Source organism: Ammospiza caudacuta, chromosome 20 (assembly GCF_027887145.1).
Source record: "Ammospiza caudacuta isolate bAmmCau1 chromosome 20, bAmmCau1.pri, whole genome shotgun sequence".
In the NCBI taxonomy this organism is placed as follows: Eukaryota; Metazoa; Chordata; class Aves; order Passeriformes; family Passerellidae; genus Ammospiza; species Ammospiza caudacuta.
Window position 1 is genome coordinate 9251132 of NC_080612.1, and position 14344 is coordinate 9265475.

Below are 14344 nucleotides of genomic sequence, written 5' to 3' on the forward strand. Positions count from 1 at the left end.
CACCATGAATGGTTTAGATGTAGAGCTGGGCAAGGACATGGGAATATCTCTTAGGATAATGGGAAGAAACACAGCTCTAAGGTAAGGCTGAGCCCTGTGTCTCACACAGCTCACTGAGCAGAGCCCCAGCAGGCCCAGGCTGGATTCAACAGGGGCTGGGAGAGAACTGAAGGAGCATGGAAGGGAAAGGAACCTCAGAGAAGGAGCATGGAAGGGAAAGGGAACTCACTGAAGAGCATGGAAGGGAAAGGAACATCTCAGAAGGAACATGGGAATGAAAGGAACCTCACAGAAATTCATTACTGGAGGGAGAGTCACTGAAGAAGAGAGACACTGAAATGGAAGATACATTCAGCACTGTCCTGGCTATTTGCATGATTTAGAAGTATCACAAAGTAAATATTTACAGACAGCAGTGCTGCATAGGTCAGAATTTTTATCTGGACCAGTTGCAGGAGGGAGGGAAGGTACCATGTTCAGTTAATAGCCCAACACTGAAACACTGATTCAGATTTGACTAAAGAACATAAATGACTTGAAGAGCTCAAGCCTGGCATCCAGGAAACGTTTGCTTGCATTATGAAACCACTGTCTGGTTACAGGTCTGTTCTGGAGATTGTTCTGTGCTGCACCTGCACGAGGAACAGACCCCTTCCAGCTCCACAATTGTTAAAATCTTCAATATAAGTCATACACACACCAGAACTCCAAACAGTATTTTCAATCAACCAAGAAAGCCTTCATTTAAATAATATTGTAGGCAAAAGGCCATATAGAGGAATAAAACATTTCACCAGAACTTTTGCAGAGAGCTTTGAAAGAGTATAAATTTCCTATAAATAAGAAATACTGTTGTCTACTACAGAAGGTTTTTTTCAGTTGCTTTCATGCATTTAACAGCAGCTGAAGCAGAGGCAGCTTCCCTTCCCTGTGAGCATCTCTCATTCATGCTACAACTGAGAAATGAAACAACTCAGAAGATGCAGCCAGAGGAGCACGGGGGCTGTGGAAAGGGCTGGAGGGAGGAATTGGGAAGGAGCTTTAGGGTCTGTCCCTACTTCTACCACAGGTTTTGAGGGAGTTTTGTAGATCCTTTCACATCACAATGGAAAACATGTCTGCCCTGACAGAGCAACTAAAATGAGTGGTTGTAGGAGACAAAGTGTATTCAAAACAAAACAGCAGCAGCACAATGTAGCAAAATGAATATATTCTGATTCTGTGCATGTCATTTCAGTCTGGAGAGCTGCTTTTAATTGATGGCTGCAATGATTAAGAAGCTAGAGAGAAGCAGCACATGTGGAAGCAAACACTTGTAACATCCTCCCCACACGTTAAAAAGCACACATTATAACTCCTAGAAAGAAGATCCCAAAACCCTGCTCTTCCCCACATCTCAGCAACAAGTTTAGGTATTTTAGTGACCAACATCAAACAGTGTATTTCAAACAAATTACCCTGCACATGAATCACAAAAGAGCTCTCTTTCTTCAGCAGCCCATACCATATCACAAAGAAAAGCGACGTAAAGAAAAAATTAACCACGCTTTCACAAAAAGGGTCACTGCAGTCGGCTCCTTTCCCCTGAACTTTTGAATCCCTCAGCTAGGCACGAAGCTCTTTCATCCCCCAACACAAGACACCACATTTCAGCTAACTAGAAATCCACTTCAAATATTCCAGACTTCCTCTCCAAATGTCAAGGTTGTTTAGTTAATCAGGAATTACAACAACATTCTGCGGAGTAAAATTCCAGCGCAAAACTGCAACAGAGCTGCACAGTCCTTGTGTGCAGTGACATAACTGTGTCCACTTCTTCAGGCACTTACACTGTGCCATCCCACTTACCAACACCAGCTTTTGCTATGATTGCTCTGGATTTTACCTCTCAAATCATCCTGCCTAGGATAAAAATCCCTATCTGAGCTCAAACAGTTCATAACTATAGAAAATTAATAAAAGAATACTGCCATAAAAATCAAGTATTCAAGACTAGACACCTCCATTGTAATAAGTTGTCCCAGGTTACACCAATATTTAGAATCATGAAAAGGTAACAGACTTGTTAAAACCACATCTGTGAAACAAGAAGAAGCAGATTTTGGACAACAGATTGTTCACAATATCTACTTGCTTACTGGAGCCTGTCTGCCACTGACAGTTCATACATTCACCTCGAATCCTAGCTAACTGCAACCAACTTGATACACACAGCTTTTCTAAGTACAGAAAAATCAGCAAGCACGAAGTTCTTTACCATCAAGTCAGAATAATTCTAGCAAAAGCCACTTCCATTGTGCCCTGCAGCAGCCCGGAGATGACAGAAGCCGGGGATGTTTACAGGTCCCATATGAATAATTCAGCGTCAGCATCAGCAACAACTCCCCGGCACTGACAGCGATGCTCGCCCGACACGGAGCTGCGGCCGCAGCACATCCTCAGCAACCACCGCGCTGCTGGCCGAGACTCCGAGGGGATGATTTGGAAGAACTGACCCTTCTTTTCATTTTTTTTTTTTCCTTTTTTAACTTGCACTCCTCCTGCCCACAGCGCAAGGATGAACGCCCAGCACGGAGATGCTCTGGGATTTCTGCACAAACTTCCCAGCGAGGGCCAGCGCTCCGCGCCCCGCCATCCCCGCGCACCCTCAGCGTCAATGGGGGAGAGCCCCGCGGGCACCGGGCACCCCCCGGCCCTGATCCGCCAACCCCCCGCAGCCCCGGCGGCTGCCCCACGGGCACCCCCGGCTCCAGCGCCCTCCCCCCGGAGACCACAGGGCTCCGTCCCCGTGAGGAGGGAGGAGGACGGGATGGCCGGGCCCCCGCCTCTTCCCCCTCCTCCCCCTCCTCCTTCTCCTCCTCCTCCTCGCAGCGGAGGCGCTCAGCCCGCTGCCCCCGCGCCGCCCCGCCGGGCTCCCCGCGCTTACCGAGGCGCGGCGCGGGGGCGGCCCGGGCGGCGGGTGCCGGCGGGTCCCGGCGGGGCTGGGCGGGCGCGGCGTCTCACCTCACCCTCAGCGCCGCCGCCGCCGCCATCTTGCCTCCCCTCCCCCGGCCCCGCGCGCTCCGCCCCCTCCCGCCAGGTCCTGCCAGATACAGAACAAGCCGCGGCACCTTTCACCGGTACCTTTCACCGGCCACGGTGGCTTTCCCCTTCCTCAGGCTGTGCCGGTGTGTGGTGAAGCACAGGCAGTAAAATGCCCAGAAAAGCCACCGAGGAGCGCGGCGGTGGGAGGGCGGGGTGCTATGTCCCTTCCAGGACCGCTGGCCCGTGCGGCGGGGAGGGGCTCCTTCCCCCTCCCGCTGAGGGCCGGGGGGGGCGCGGCCGCCATGAGGCGAATGGGGCCGTGCCCGTGAGGGGCTCCCGGGGCTCGGACCGCCAGGGAGCCGCCGCGCCCCGCTGGCCCCCGCCGGACCGGTGTAAATTGATAATAACCCATAAGGGGCCCCGGCCGCGGCCGTGCCGATGAGCGCGGCCTCAAGGGAGCATCGCCCGGAGCCCGTCCGGTCCCGCAGGGCTCTTCCCGCCCCGTCCGCGGTGCTTCCCGCGCTGTCCCTGAGCTCGGGCCCGAGCCCCGGCGACGAATGACTTCCGAAAATGTGAGAGAGGTTTAAATCTCGTTAAATGTCTGATCATTCCTCCCCCGGAATGAGGAATGTGTAACTCGTTCCCTGCGTTCTCAGGAGTTTCAAACCTGCACGGCGTCGTACGTGCAAATGTGCAACTCAGGATGCGCTAAAATCGCAAATTAGTCTCTAATCAGGTTTACTATGGGAAAGACAGCATTAGGCAAGCTTAGATTACTTCATGGTCACAATTTCCATTAAATGGAGAAGTCGTGCCCACATTTGCAGGATGGGTGCCCACACAATTACTGGTTCAGATGAAAAAAGCTGGGGCTCACCCTGTGGCGAGCAGGATCGCTCAGCAAACACGTGTTGTACCAAGGGTTGGGTTATTACCGTGGTTAAAAGTGCCACGCTATGGTGACACGGCACATCTCCAGGCTGATGTTCACAGTCTCTAATCCCAACACAAGCCAATGACTCTTTCTTGGAATCACTTGGAAGTTAAAGATGTCCAAATAAGAGCCAGGGGAGACCAGTCAGGCATACACCTGCTGAGGTCTGAGCTGCTCCTCAGAACTCCAATAAATTGTATTCACCTTTTATGCTTTAACCCACCCAGCTCCCACACTCCACCATTGCTCTGTACACTTGTCTTCCATCTTGCCTGTTAGGAAAAGCAAAGTATCCACGCCATCGTGCATCTGCCTGACTGTTTCATGTTTATTTTAATGCTTCCTGTCTCCTTCTGCTCTGTAGCTTTCTCCAGTGGCTGACTTCACTTCTAAACCATACCCAAAAGTTCCCCCCGTTTGCAGCCACACTGGGGATAGGCCACAGAACGTGTGTAAAGACAAGCTCCTCCTGCCCTGTTTTTGAGCTTCCCCTTAACCCACGTCTCTTCCACAGCAGGGATAAAAGGTAGCACACGCTGAACAGCTCGACTTTTTCACTGTTAATCGCTGTGGAGGCACCGGCATGGTCAGTACGGCTTTGGCCCAGGGGCACAGCCGGTGTTCAGCGCACACCCTCGGGCCTGGCCAGCGCAGGGTCCCGCTCACGGAGCAGCAGGAGCGGGACACGTTTCCTCGGAGCGGCACGGCCCGGGCCCCGTTTCCGCGGCATCGGCCGATCGGCCCCGCCCCGAGGCGGGGACGGGAGGGCCCTGGGGAGCGTGGGACCCTTTGGTGCGGCGGAACCTTCGCGCGGCGGCCGGCGTTTCCCGGCGGCGCGGCGTTGGCGCGGGGCGGTCGCCATGGCAGCGGGCCCGTGGTGCCGGGTGCCGCCGGCGGCGCTCTCGGTGCTGCCGCCGCTGCTGCTGCTGCTGCTGCTGCTGCTCGGGGGCGCGCGCCGCCTGCGCCGGGGCCGCGCGGGGTGCCGCGGGGGCGCGCGGGGCGGGCGCGCGCTGCTGCTGACGGCGCACCCCGATGACGAGGCCATGTTCTTCGCCCCCGCCCTGCTCGGCCTGCGCAGCGCCGGGGCCGCCCCCGCCGTGCTCTGCTGCTCCGCAGGTGAGCGGGGACCACCCACGCACCCGCACCCCCATCCATCCCCGCCGTCCCCCGGGGCACGGGGAGGCCGCCGCGATGGCTCCCCGCGGGTGTGGCCTCGCGCCGTGACGCTGTGGGGAAACTGAGGCACGGTGCGGCCATCGCCCGCCCTTCCTCGCCTCCCCTCTCCTCTGCAAGAGCGTGGCGTGGGGGAACGGAGGGGAACGTGCTCAAATTGAAAGCTGCGGTGCTGAGGCCCTTTCAGGCTGCGGGGCGGTGTCATTGGGCTGTCAGAGGTGCTGCTCAGTGCGGCCTTTTGGCATCTCCCTGCGATTCTGTTGTCTTGCTCAAGACTTGTTTGGATGGTCCAGTTTTAATGTCCAGTGTAACACACCTAAAGCAGCACTTGCATTGCGATCCGATCGTGGAGCAATAGCCCGGAAGGGAATACGAGGCCGGGGCTGCCCATCAGTGCTGATCTGCAAGCAGCAGCGATGTGCCTTCATTTGCTGCAGACAAATGTTTGTTCTCCAGGATGTCCGGGGAGGTGCCTGAGCCTGTGGGGTCTGTGTCGGTGCTGCTTTAGCTTTCCCTCAAATCACTTTTTCCTGAGTCACTGGTGTAATTTAAGCTTGTTTGTTTATTTTTTCATGCCTGGCAGGAACATAGAAATCAGAGTATCCCTTTGTAACAGCCTCTTACATATTTTAGGACTGTTATCTGCCTCTTCTGCCTTATCTTCTCCAGACTAAACAACCTGATTACTTGCAGTCTTCCCTCACAGATCATGTTTTCTAAACCTCTAATCATTCTCATCACTCTCCCTTGGACTCTTCCTTTGGTTCATGTAATTTTTGGAAGGGCAGTGATAACAAACTGGAAGCAGCACTGCAGCTGGGGCTGAGTAGAGTAGAGAGATTCTTACAGGCTCCACTGTTTGCCCAGAACAAGAACTTTCCACACCACACAACACTTTTGTGTTCTTCTCATGATCTGCTGAAGCTCCAGATTGTTCTGCAGAACTGACACCTGAGCAGTTAGTCCATTGTTCAGGTTTCTGTGCATGAGAAACAACCTGGTTTGAGTTGATCTTTCAGACCACATTGCAGTACCAGAATTCTCACACTGAGAGCTGCTTAGCTTTGAGAAAGAGCCCCCTGTGCCTCTGGCAGCTCCAGCCAGTTCAGTGCCAACATTTCTGTCATTTCCAAAGCTTTCTGTCCTGGCAGACCATCCAGGTGAGAAGACAGGAACTGAACTATTGAAACCCAGTGGTTTTACTGATGGCTCTGCACCTCCTATTCAAGATTTACTGCAGAGCTTTCATTGTCTCTGCTGAGGGACAGAGGTCTGTGCATCTCCACAGCTGCGGGGAGATTACTGAAGTGCAGCTCTGCCATTTCAGTTTTGGGGACTAATTCACTGCTGCTGGTAGAGAACTTTCCAAAGAATGTTGTGTTTCTGTTTATTTTGTTGAATTTTCTCTTTCCTCCTGATTCAGTGGCATGACACATTCAGGGTGTTTGCTGTTTCCTTCTAGGTACTTTCTCACTTGTAAGGAAATGTAAGGGAGAGCACCTTTATGAGCTAAGAGATTTTTATTTTAAAAGCCTCTGATTAGTCTTGTGGGTGATTGAGATGGTTCATCCTCTCATTGTTTGAGTGATTGATGATGACAAGTGAGTTGATCAAAGGCACTGCAAATTGTTAACACTGAGACAAAATCATTACTTAAAAACCATTGTACTTGCAGTTTTCAGTTATCAATCAATTTGACTTAGAAATGAGTTAGAATTACAGCACTGGGAAAAAGAAATCAGTCTTTGACACACTGAATAATCTTAGATTGAATTAATCACTCAGTCTAAATGTGCTTTGCTCTCTGTAGTAGCTGGCTCTGTTGTGAGAGCTCCATGGATGAGGTCCAGCAGCATCAGCTATTCAGCTGGGCTTGCTCTCAGCAGCTGCCCATTCTTTCTGGTGAGCCCTGACACACTCCTGATGTCCTGACACATTTCTGCAGCTGTGGAGCTGTTTGAGTTCAGCACAAGTCAGGGGTTTTGGGAGCAGTGGGAGTGTTGGGATAAAGCATCACCTGCATTCCGCTGCGACACTGCACTGCAGCAAAAGCTGTTTATTCCCAGCACTGTGTTGGTAATGGCCTGGTAAAAACCACTCTGAAATGAACCCTCTTGTACTCCTCAGTGATTCCAGACAGGCTGCACCCTTCAGTTCACTCTGCTGCAGCTGGAGCTGCAATCCAAGGTGCATCCCACTGTCAGTCTCCCAAAGTCATTCAGTCACAGGCTGTGGGAAGAGGATTTTTCCTTCTAGTTACTCTTTCCCTCTTTGAAAATTGTACAAAGCTTGCTAGAGATGGCTCAGATTGCAACACTGCTCCAGAGAAATGCTAGATTTAGATGACTCACACCCACAACAATAAAAAGTTCTGGTGTAATTCAATACAGCTGACTACAGACTTGAATCACACATTAATACTCAACTGTATTTTTTTCATTTTATTACTTCAAAGTTAAAATTGAGTTGCAAGTATTGCCCTGCATAGAGCAACGTTCTGGAAGGGGCATCACAGCTCTGGCAGGGACTTTGCATGGCTGATGCCAAGAAAAAATAAGGGAATGTCAGGGCAAGATGAGAAGAAAATTCAGTGAAGAGGGAGCCAATGTTTTAAGATGATGAATCCCATTTCCCTGTTAGTTGTTGGTCTCTGTTACAACTTTTCCCAGCTGCCTTTATCTTGATTAGGTTTTCTCTCTTCTTTTGCCTCTCTAAGTTTTTGCAGTCTTGCCATGTCAGTTCTGCCTTAATTTCCTCTGTGAATGGCACAAGGAAGAAGATTCTGAGCTGTTTGGACCCCTTGATCTGAACCTGAAGTGAGTTAGCTGGTGTTGCTGTGTTTGCTGATTTCAGGAAATTATTACAATCAAGGAGAGATTCGTAAGAAGGAGCTGGAACAGAGCTGCTGTGTGCTGGGGATTCCTCCTTCTGATGTCACAGTCATTGATCACAGGTAACTGGGTTTTCTTTCCAGTAGAATTCCAGTTTTAAAGGGGGTTGAACTTCACTTTAACATTCAGGAGAGCTGACTGTGTTGTTCTAAAAAGCCTTGAGGAATCTCAAGAAAGACAATATTAGATATTTGTGTTAATTCTTCTCATAAATCTAATTAATGCAGAAGACAATTCTTTTGCGTGATGGGGATCACAGTTCCTAGGTGAAGCTCTGTTCATACAGCATTTGGAATAATGATAACCACACTTGCTGGCATCTGGCACCCTGTCTGGGCAGCATGATCACATTTTGTTGTGTAACAACTGTAGACAGACAGAAATTCTCTGGATTGCCTGGGGCAGGTTTGTCTGTAGGTGGTCTTTTCAAGGTTAGTGTGGAATTCTATTATATTTACAATCTGCTTTAGTCCTGGCTAAAGACAGAAGTGAAGTGCAGAACTAAAGACAGTCCACAGTAACATGACAGTGAGATTCTTCAAAATTAAGCCATGCAAGATGTGTTTTCCTAAGGTGTGGTGTTGTTTCAGCTGTGTGTAGCTGCAGAGGGTGGCAAAGCTGACACTTCTCTGTGCAGGAACTCTCCTCTGGGAGGGTGATTTAACACTTTGAATCAGTGAAACTTGGAACTAATGTTGTAAAAGCCTCTCAGATTGCCCAATCACTGTCTGTGTTTAAGATCTGAATGAGACAGTGATTGCTAGGAAACATGATACAAGTGGTTGTTTCACTTGTAAACAGCTATCACACAGCCCATAAAGAATATTTCTGTTTATGAAGAAATAATAACAACATATTGATTTAAAGCCACTCCAACTAGAACAGTCAGAGTTGGAAAAAACTCTGCCTCCAGGCAGGCCCTTTTCCCATGACCATATTTTCCCTTGAGCTAAGGCAGCAGAAACCACAGTCCAGAATATGAATCTTTTTGAGTTCTTTGCTTTTTTTAGCTTTAGGTTTCTCTCCAAGTTTTCAGCTTTCTGAGGAAAACAGCATAAAAGTTGTTTTTCCTTTGGAATGGAAAGAGATGTTTCCATTCACTTCTCATGAGCTGGCTCTGGGTAACTGCAAGTTCTGTACTACAAGCATATGACAATGCCCAAAACATTCTGGGGAGGAATAAGGAAAAAGCTGCTCAGCTTTGCTAAGCATAAAGTCTGCTCAATGAACCATCTTTGCCATTAAAGCCCTGAAGCCGCTTGGCCTTTCATCCTCTGAAGCAGTGTGAGCTTGGCTGGTGAGTGATGCAAGTTCTGATGCTGCTCAGTCACCCCCCACACACAGCCCAGGGAGCTGCTTGTTGTAAGTCAATCCTTGGAAGGTGAGGCCTTTTCAGAGAAATCTCCTGGCTGATGCCTCTTTCTTACTTTATTTATTTATTATTATTGCACACATTTCTGTCCTGATCTGTGCTCCCCCTGTGAAGGCAGTGCCTGAGATGACAGAGCCATCCCATTGCCCAGAGCTGAGCTGGAATGTTCATCATTGCTCCAAGAAACAGGTTTGGATTTGAGGTCTTTGCCTCTGAGTTAGATTGCTGTGAGATAACCATCAAACCCTTCAACTTTGTTGTACACTCAGGGAGTAAATGAAGTGAAGTTCTTGATGAATTTTGCTCCCAGCTTGTTTACACAGTAAAGTTAAATATGTTTACAGTGCATTATTTACTGTGCCATCACTCACCATGTGGATGCTCTTTATGAAAAACATCTGTGGGTCAGGTGTTAGCAGACTGGTAGAGGATCAGGCTTAATCTCTAGACCACATTGAATTTCTGGTGTAGCTGATTTTCAGATGCTGTTTTCCAGTGGCTTAGACAAAACACTAGGACACAGGGTTCTTGAAACTTTCTCCAAGTTCTGGGATTCACTAAGGTCAGTAGTTTTCCTGTGTGTCTTGAGACTTATGTAATCTGCAGATTATACAAAAATATTTGCTGGTATGGCATTGTGTGGAACTTGCTAAAGTAATTCATTATTTACCACTAGATTTCAGTGTAAATTCATGCCTGCAGAATACAGCTCAGAGGCTGTTCCTCCTTAGCATTTTAACATCAGAGCCCTTTGGCTCTTTTGTTCCTTGCTGAACTGTTCAGAAGATGATTTGCCATCAATGTAAAGGAGGAGCACATTGCTCTGGGAGAGCTGCTGGCCTGCTGCCCATCTCCCATTGCTTACACAAACACTGCATGCTTTACATTAGCCAAGCTGCAGCTTTGTGTTTTGGTAAGGAAAGCCCAAAGGATTGCAAGGTCTGGATCTGCTCCAGCCATTGTAGTGTGCAGCTGAGTCATGCTGCTTCCTCTTTCTTTGTGTGATCTACAAGTGAGTGAGTAGAATTTGCAAGATGTAAAAGGGGAAATAGATTTTCAAAGCCAGGTGATTGACTTGCTCTGTCATCTCTCTGGGCAGGCAGGTATAAAACCAACATGACTTTTGGGACTGTGTGTGAACTTGTGAAGAGAAAGCTTCAGTCAGCCTATGATGAAATCTGTGCTAAGCACCAAATCCTTCCTAAGCAGTGCCTTGCCTTAAACAATGCCTGTCTCAATGATATCCAGGAATCCCAGCAGGACCAGCTCAGTCTCTATCACACAACTGCTCTGCCTGGATCCTTCAGGAGCTCTATTTGATGTTGCCATTGTGTTTGTTATCTCACTTAAAGACAACTCAAATCTGCACAAGTATGGCCCCAAACTGTACCCACATGTCAGCCCCAGAGATCTGAGATCACCACACATTTCCTGCAGAAAAGTTCTTTTCTCTGTGGGACATGTCCAGGAGTGGGAAGGGCAGGGATGTCTGGGCATGCACACATCTTCCAGACTAATTTAGATTTCAGCTCTGGACTCTTCCAGCTTATGACTAGTACAGGTCAGGCACCAGATTTGCAGAGGTGTTCCCTGAGCTGCCATGTCATTATCACAGCTCCCACACTACACCAACCAGCTGCATTTAGGGGACAAAAGTTTCACAATCCACTTTTGTTACCATTCCCACACAAGGCTTAACACTTGGGGCAGCCGAGCTCAGAACTTGGGCTTGTCTTGTTCAAAGTTGATTTCTGGACTGTCACAATTATTCCTGCTGCTAGGTAAGGGAGGAGTAGCAAGAGAGGGAGTTCTGAAACTCATGTAAGATAAAAGTCACTTCATTAATTATATAAATGTGAATGTAAACTCTGTGCTTTTGGTGTGTTTTTATCATCCTATGTGCTTCAACAGCAGATTTTCCTGTGAGTTAAGCTCCCATTTACAGTGGGCACATCTGCCAATGCTCTGGCTGTCTATTAGTCTGAAACATTGCACAGAAAGAGGAGATGATTTCTGATCTGCCTTCTCTTTCTGAAGAGAAGCAGATAAAAGGAAGCCCAAATTATTCTTTTTTCTAATGTGTGTTTTGGGCTCATGGAAAGATAAATATCAGATGTTTTACTGTGGATTCTGAAGCTTTTGTGCACAGTTGTTCTGGACAGAAAGTAAAACTGACTATTAGCATCTTTAATATGACAGAAAATATTTGGCCTAAGTTTGCACTGCAAAGAAAATAATAGCTGGGATCTGTGTAAACTGGAAAATTTTCCATTCACAGTCGGACACTTACGGCAAACAATGTTACATCTCTGTCCAAGTTTCCATGGAAATTGCACTCCCTTTGCTTTTTATTATTATTATTGCACTGAAGTCCAAAAGGGCTCTGATCAGACACTGCTCAGCAGAGAGGACATCTGCCCATGCACTATCACTGGCTATTTTTATGAGGCTGCAGAGAGGCTCAAAATCTTTTATTTTTTTCATTTTTTATGTAATAATTCTGTGCTGTTGGACTAATTTTTTCCTCCTATAAGATAAATAGGCTTTATTGCACTTCCTCATATTTAACTTCTAACAAACTTCCTTCCATGACCTCTCCATGACAGAGAAATGAGTCTGTAAGGTCATGGGAAAAATATATCCTTAAGTAAATAGTGTGTGTGCCTGGTTGTGGTGATCACAGAGATACAAAAACACTCAGGCCCTTCAGAGAACAAAATAAATCACTGGAAATCTGAGCCATTTTTAAAATTAGAATTTAGAAGCACAATCATTAAGTCCATCCCATTGATCCAGTTTGGATTTGCTGTCCTTGGGTTTATTGATGGGGGTGCTGAGGGCACAGAACTGTGAGATTCTAAAAAATGTGTTCATCTTCCTTATTATGTGTTTCTATCACAAAGGTGATATTATTCCCTAATATTTCTTCTTTCCTGTTCTATTGTTTCATATTTTGGGATCAGTAGGTAATAGTTTTAATTCTGCTGGAGTAATTGTGGTAATGAGTTACATTTTGTCTTCCTAAGTTCCCTGTGGTATCATAATTTGACATTTTATTGCTAATTCTAAAAAGCTGATCTGTATGCTGATTAAAATTGCTGCCATGCTTTATTCTGGAAGAGCTGCATATTTCAGGAGTGAGTGATGGGATTTTCTTAATCTTCCTTATCCCAGCAATGCTGTAAAGGCCTTTTTTTTTTTTTTTTTGTTCAGAATTTTCTGTAATTAAGAACGACATCTGTGGGACCAGAAATCTGACATGTAAATTGATCACATGCTCAGTGTGTATTGCAGGGAAATCAGCCTACATCCCTTGAATCAGCCAAACACACTCCAAATCATCCTCAACACTAACAAGCTTCATCAAGAGGGCACGTTGTCAGTCAGGTGGGGATCTTGGTATTTATCAATCTGTAGCCAGATTTCATTTCTGTTTGGTGTAATTCTGGAAATGTAAATAGTTTTCTTTCTGAGAAGACAATAAAAGATTTGGCCACCTATTTATATTTACATTTCTAAATTGATAATTTTTTCAAAGTGCTTTCCTACGTGGCAATTCCTGCTGGCATTTTAGGACCTCAGAACACTTTATAAAAAGGATTATATCAAAGTCTGCCTTCAGGCATCTGCTTTTATAAGTGTTGCTCTATGCAATAATTTAAGAGGAAATTCTTCTGGGGGTTGAGCTGTCTCACAGCCCTCCAGGAAAGCTGCTTTCTGAAACAAAGCTTTGTATTGCACTAAGTGAGGTTTAGCTATTTTGTCCTGAGTTAGATATTTTTGTCAATAAGGAAATCTGCCCCTTTTTTCCCCCTGGGGCTGCATGAACCAGGTCCTTCCTCAGCTTTCCAGCAAAAGGAACTTCCTTGCTGTCCACCAAGGGAGAGATGGACAAAGGAAAAAGGCCCTGGCTTCCCTCAGCAATGGTGCCTTTGGAAACACTGAAGATTCTCCCTCAGATGCCAACAGGGACCTGTCCCAGCCCATCACTGAAACCACAGCAGGGATTAAATGAGGGGAACAGCCTGGCCAGAGGAGCCAAGGGCTCAGAATAAATGCAGGGGGAAATGAAGGAGTACAGCTAAAGGACAATGTGGTTTATGGAAATCAAATCAAAATACTCTGCACTGAAATTTATACTTTTAGTTCTCGAGATGATTTTAGCAGAATAAAAACTATGAAATACTGATCTCAAAACATGAAATATGAGAAGAGGGATCCCAGCCATCCCCTGAAGCTGGTGAAAGTTTGATTTGACTGAAAAACCATCAGCATTGCTAAGCTTATGGTAAGTGAAGAAATAAAGCTGTGCATAATGGCTGCATTTCAGGAGTCTGGGGCTGAAGATAGGGACATGCAGAGAACAGGAAAATCCATTACAAGGATTTTTTTTCTTTTGTTCATGCTTAGTTCATTCAGAGCTGCCTTTTACTATTCTTTCATGAATGATTTTTAAATGTCCTCCACATACATTAAAGACAGGCATCACCTTCAGAGCAAAGAGAGCTCCAAGGAGCTATCCTGGATTTGCAGATGGTTCTTGTCCCAGCTCTGCTGTCTCCTGGGAACACAGATTTCCTGGCTGGGAGCCATTCTGTCACTAGAACACTTGTGTCCAAGCAGAAGGAAGTGTCTTTGAGTTTGCTGATTTCCTGTTAAAACATTTTGAGTGGACTTCCATCATGCTTGCAGGAAGCTATAGAAAGATACAGCCTTTAGATTAAAGCTATTTTTAACAGTTATACCCAGGAGTCCCCTTTTAAGCACAGCAAACTACAACAACCTCTTTATTTTGCTGGTTACATGTAGAACAATTCAGTGTATTTTGCCAACACTGACCCTGAGGAACTAATGGAGAATGACAGGCACTTTTCCTTTTGCTTCTGAAGGTTCCCTGCTTTGATACCCAGCAACATCTCTGTTAGTCCCTCATTTGAACCTGCAGCTGTT

At 47.0% G+C, this 14344-nt stretch overlaps 2 protein-coding genes across 2 annotated transcripts in view; one reads left to right on the forward strand and one right to left on the reverse strand.

The window, feature by feature from the left end:
• The window catches only part of NCOR1 (nuclear receptor corepressor 1), a 55650-nt gene extending 52608 nt beyond the window's left edge, over positions 1 to 3042 (reverse strand). The window contains exon 1 of the mRNA XM_058817585.1: positions 2927 to 3042. The gene's annotated coding sequence lies outside the window, so the exon portion shown is untranslated. The remainder of the gene's footprint in view (positions 1 to 2926) is intronic.
• A 1776-nt stretch (positions 3043 to 4818) lies between these two features.
• PIGL (phosphatidylinositol glycan anchor biosynthesis class L) overlaps positions 4819 to 14344 on the forward strand; it is a 53226-nt gene continuing 43700 nt past the window's right edge. The window contains exons 1-2 of the mRNA XM_058817593.1: positions 4819 to 5074; positions 7985 to 8084. Of these exons, the coding sequence (XP_058673576.1) occupies positions 4819 to 5074; positions 7985 to 8084 (356 nt within the window). The remainder of the gene's footprint in view (positions 5075 to 7984; positions 8085 to 14344) is intronic.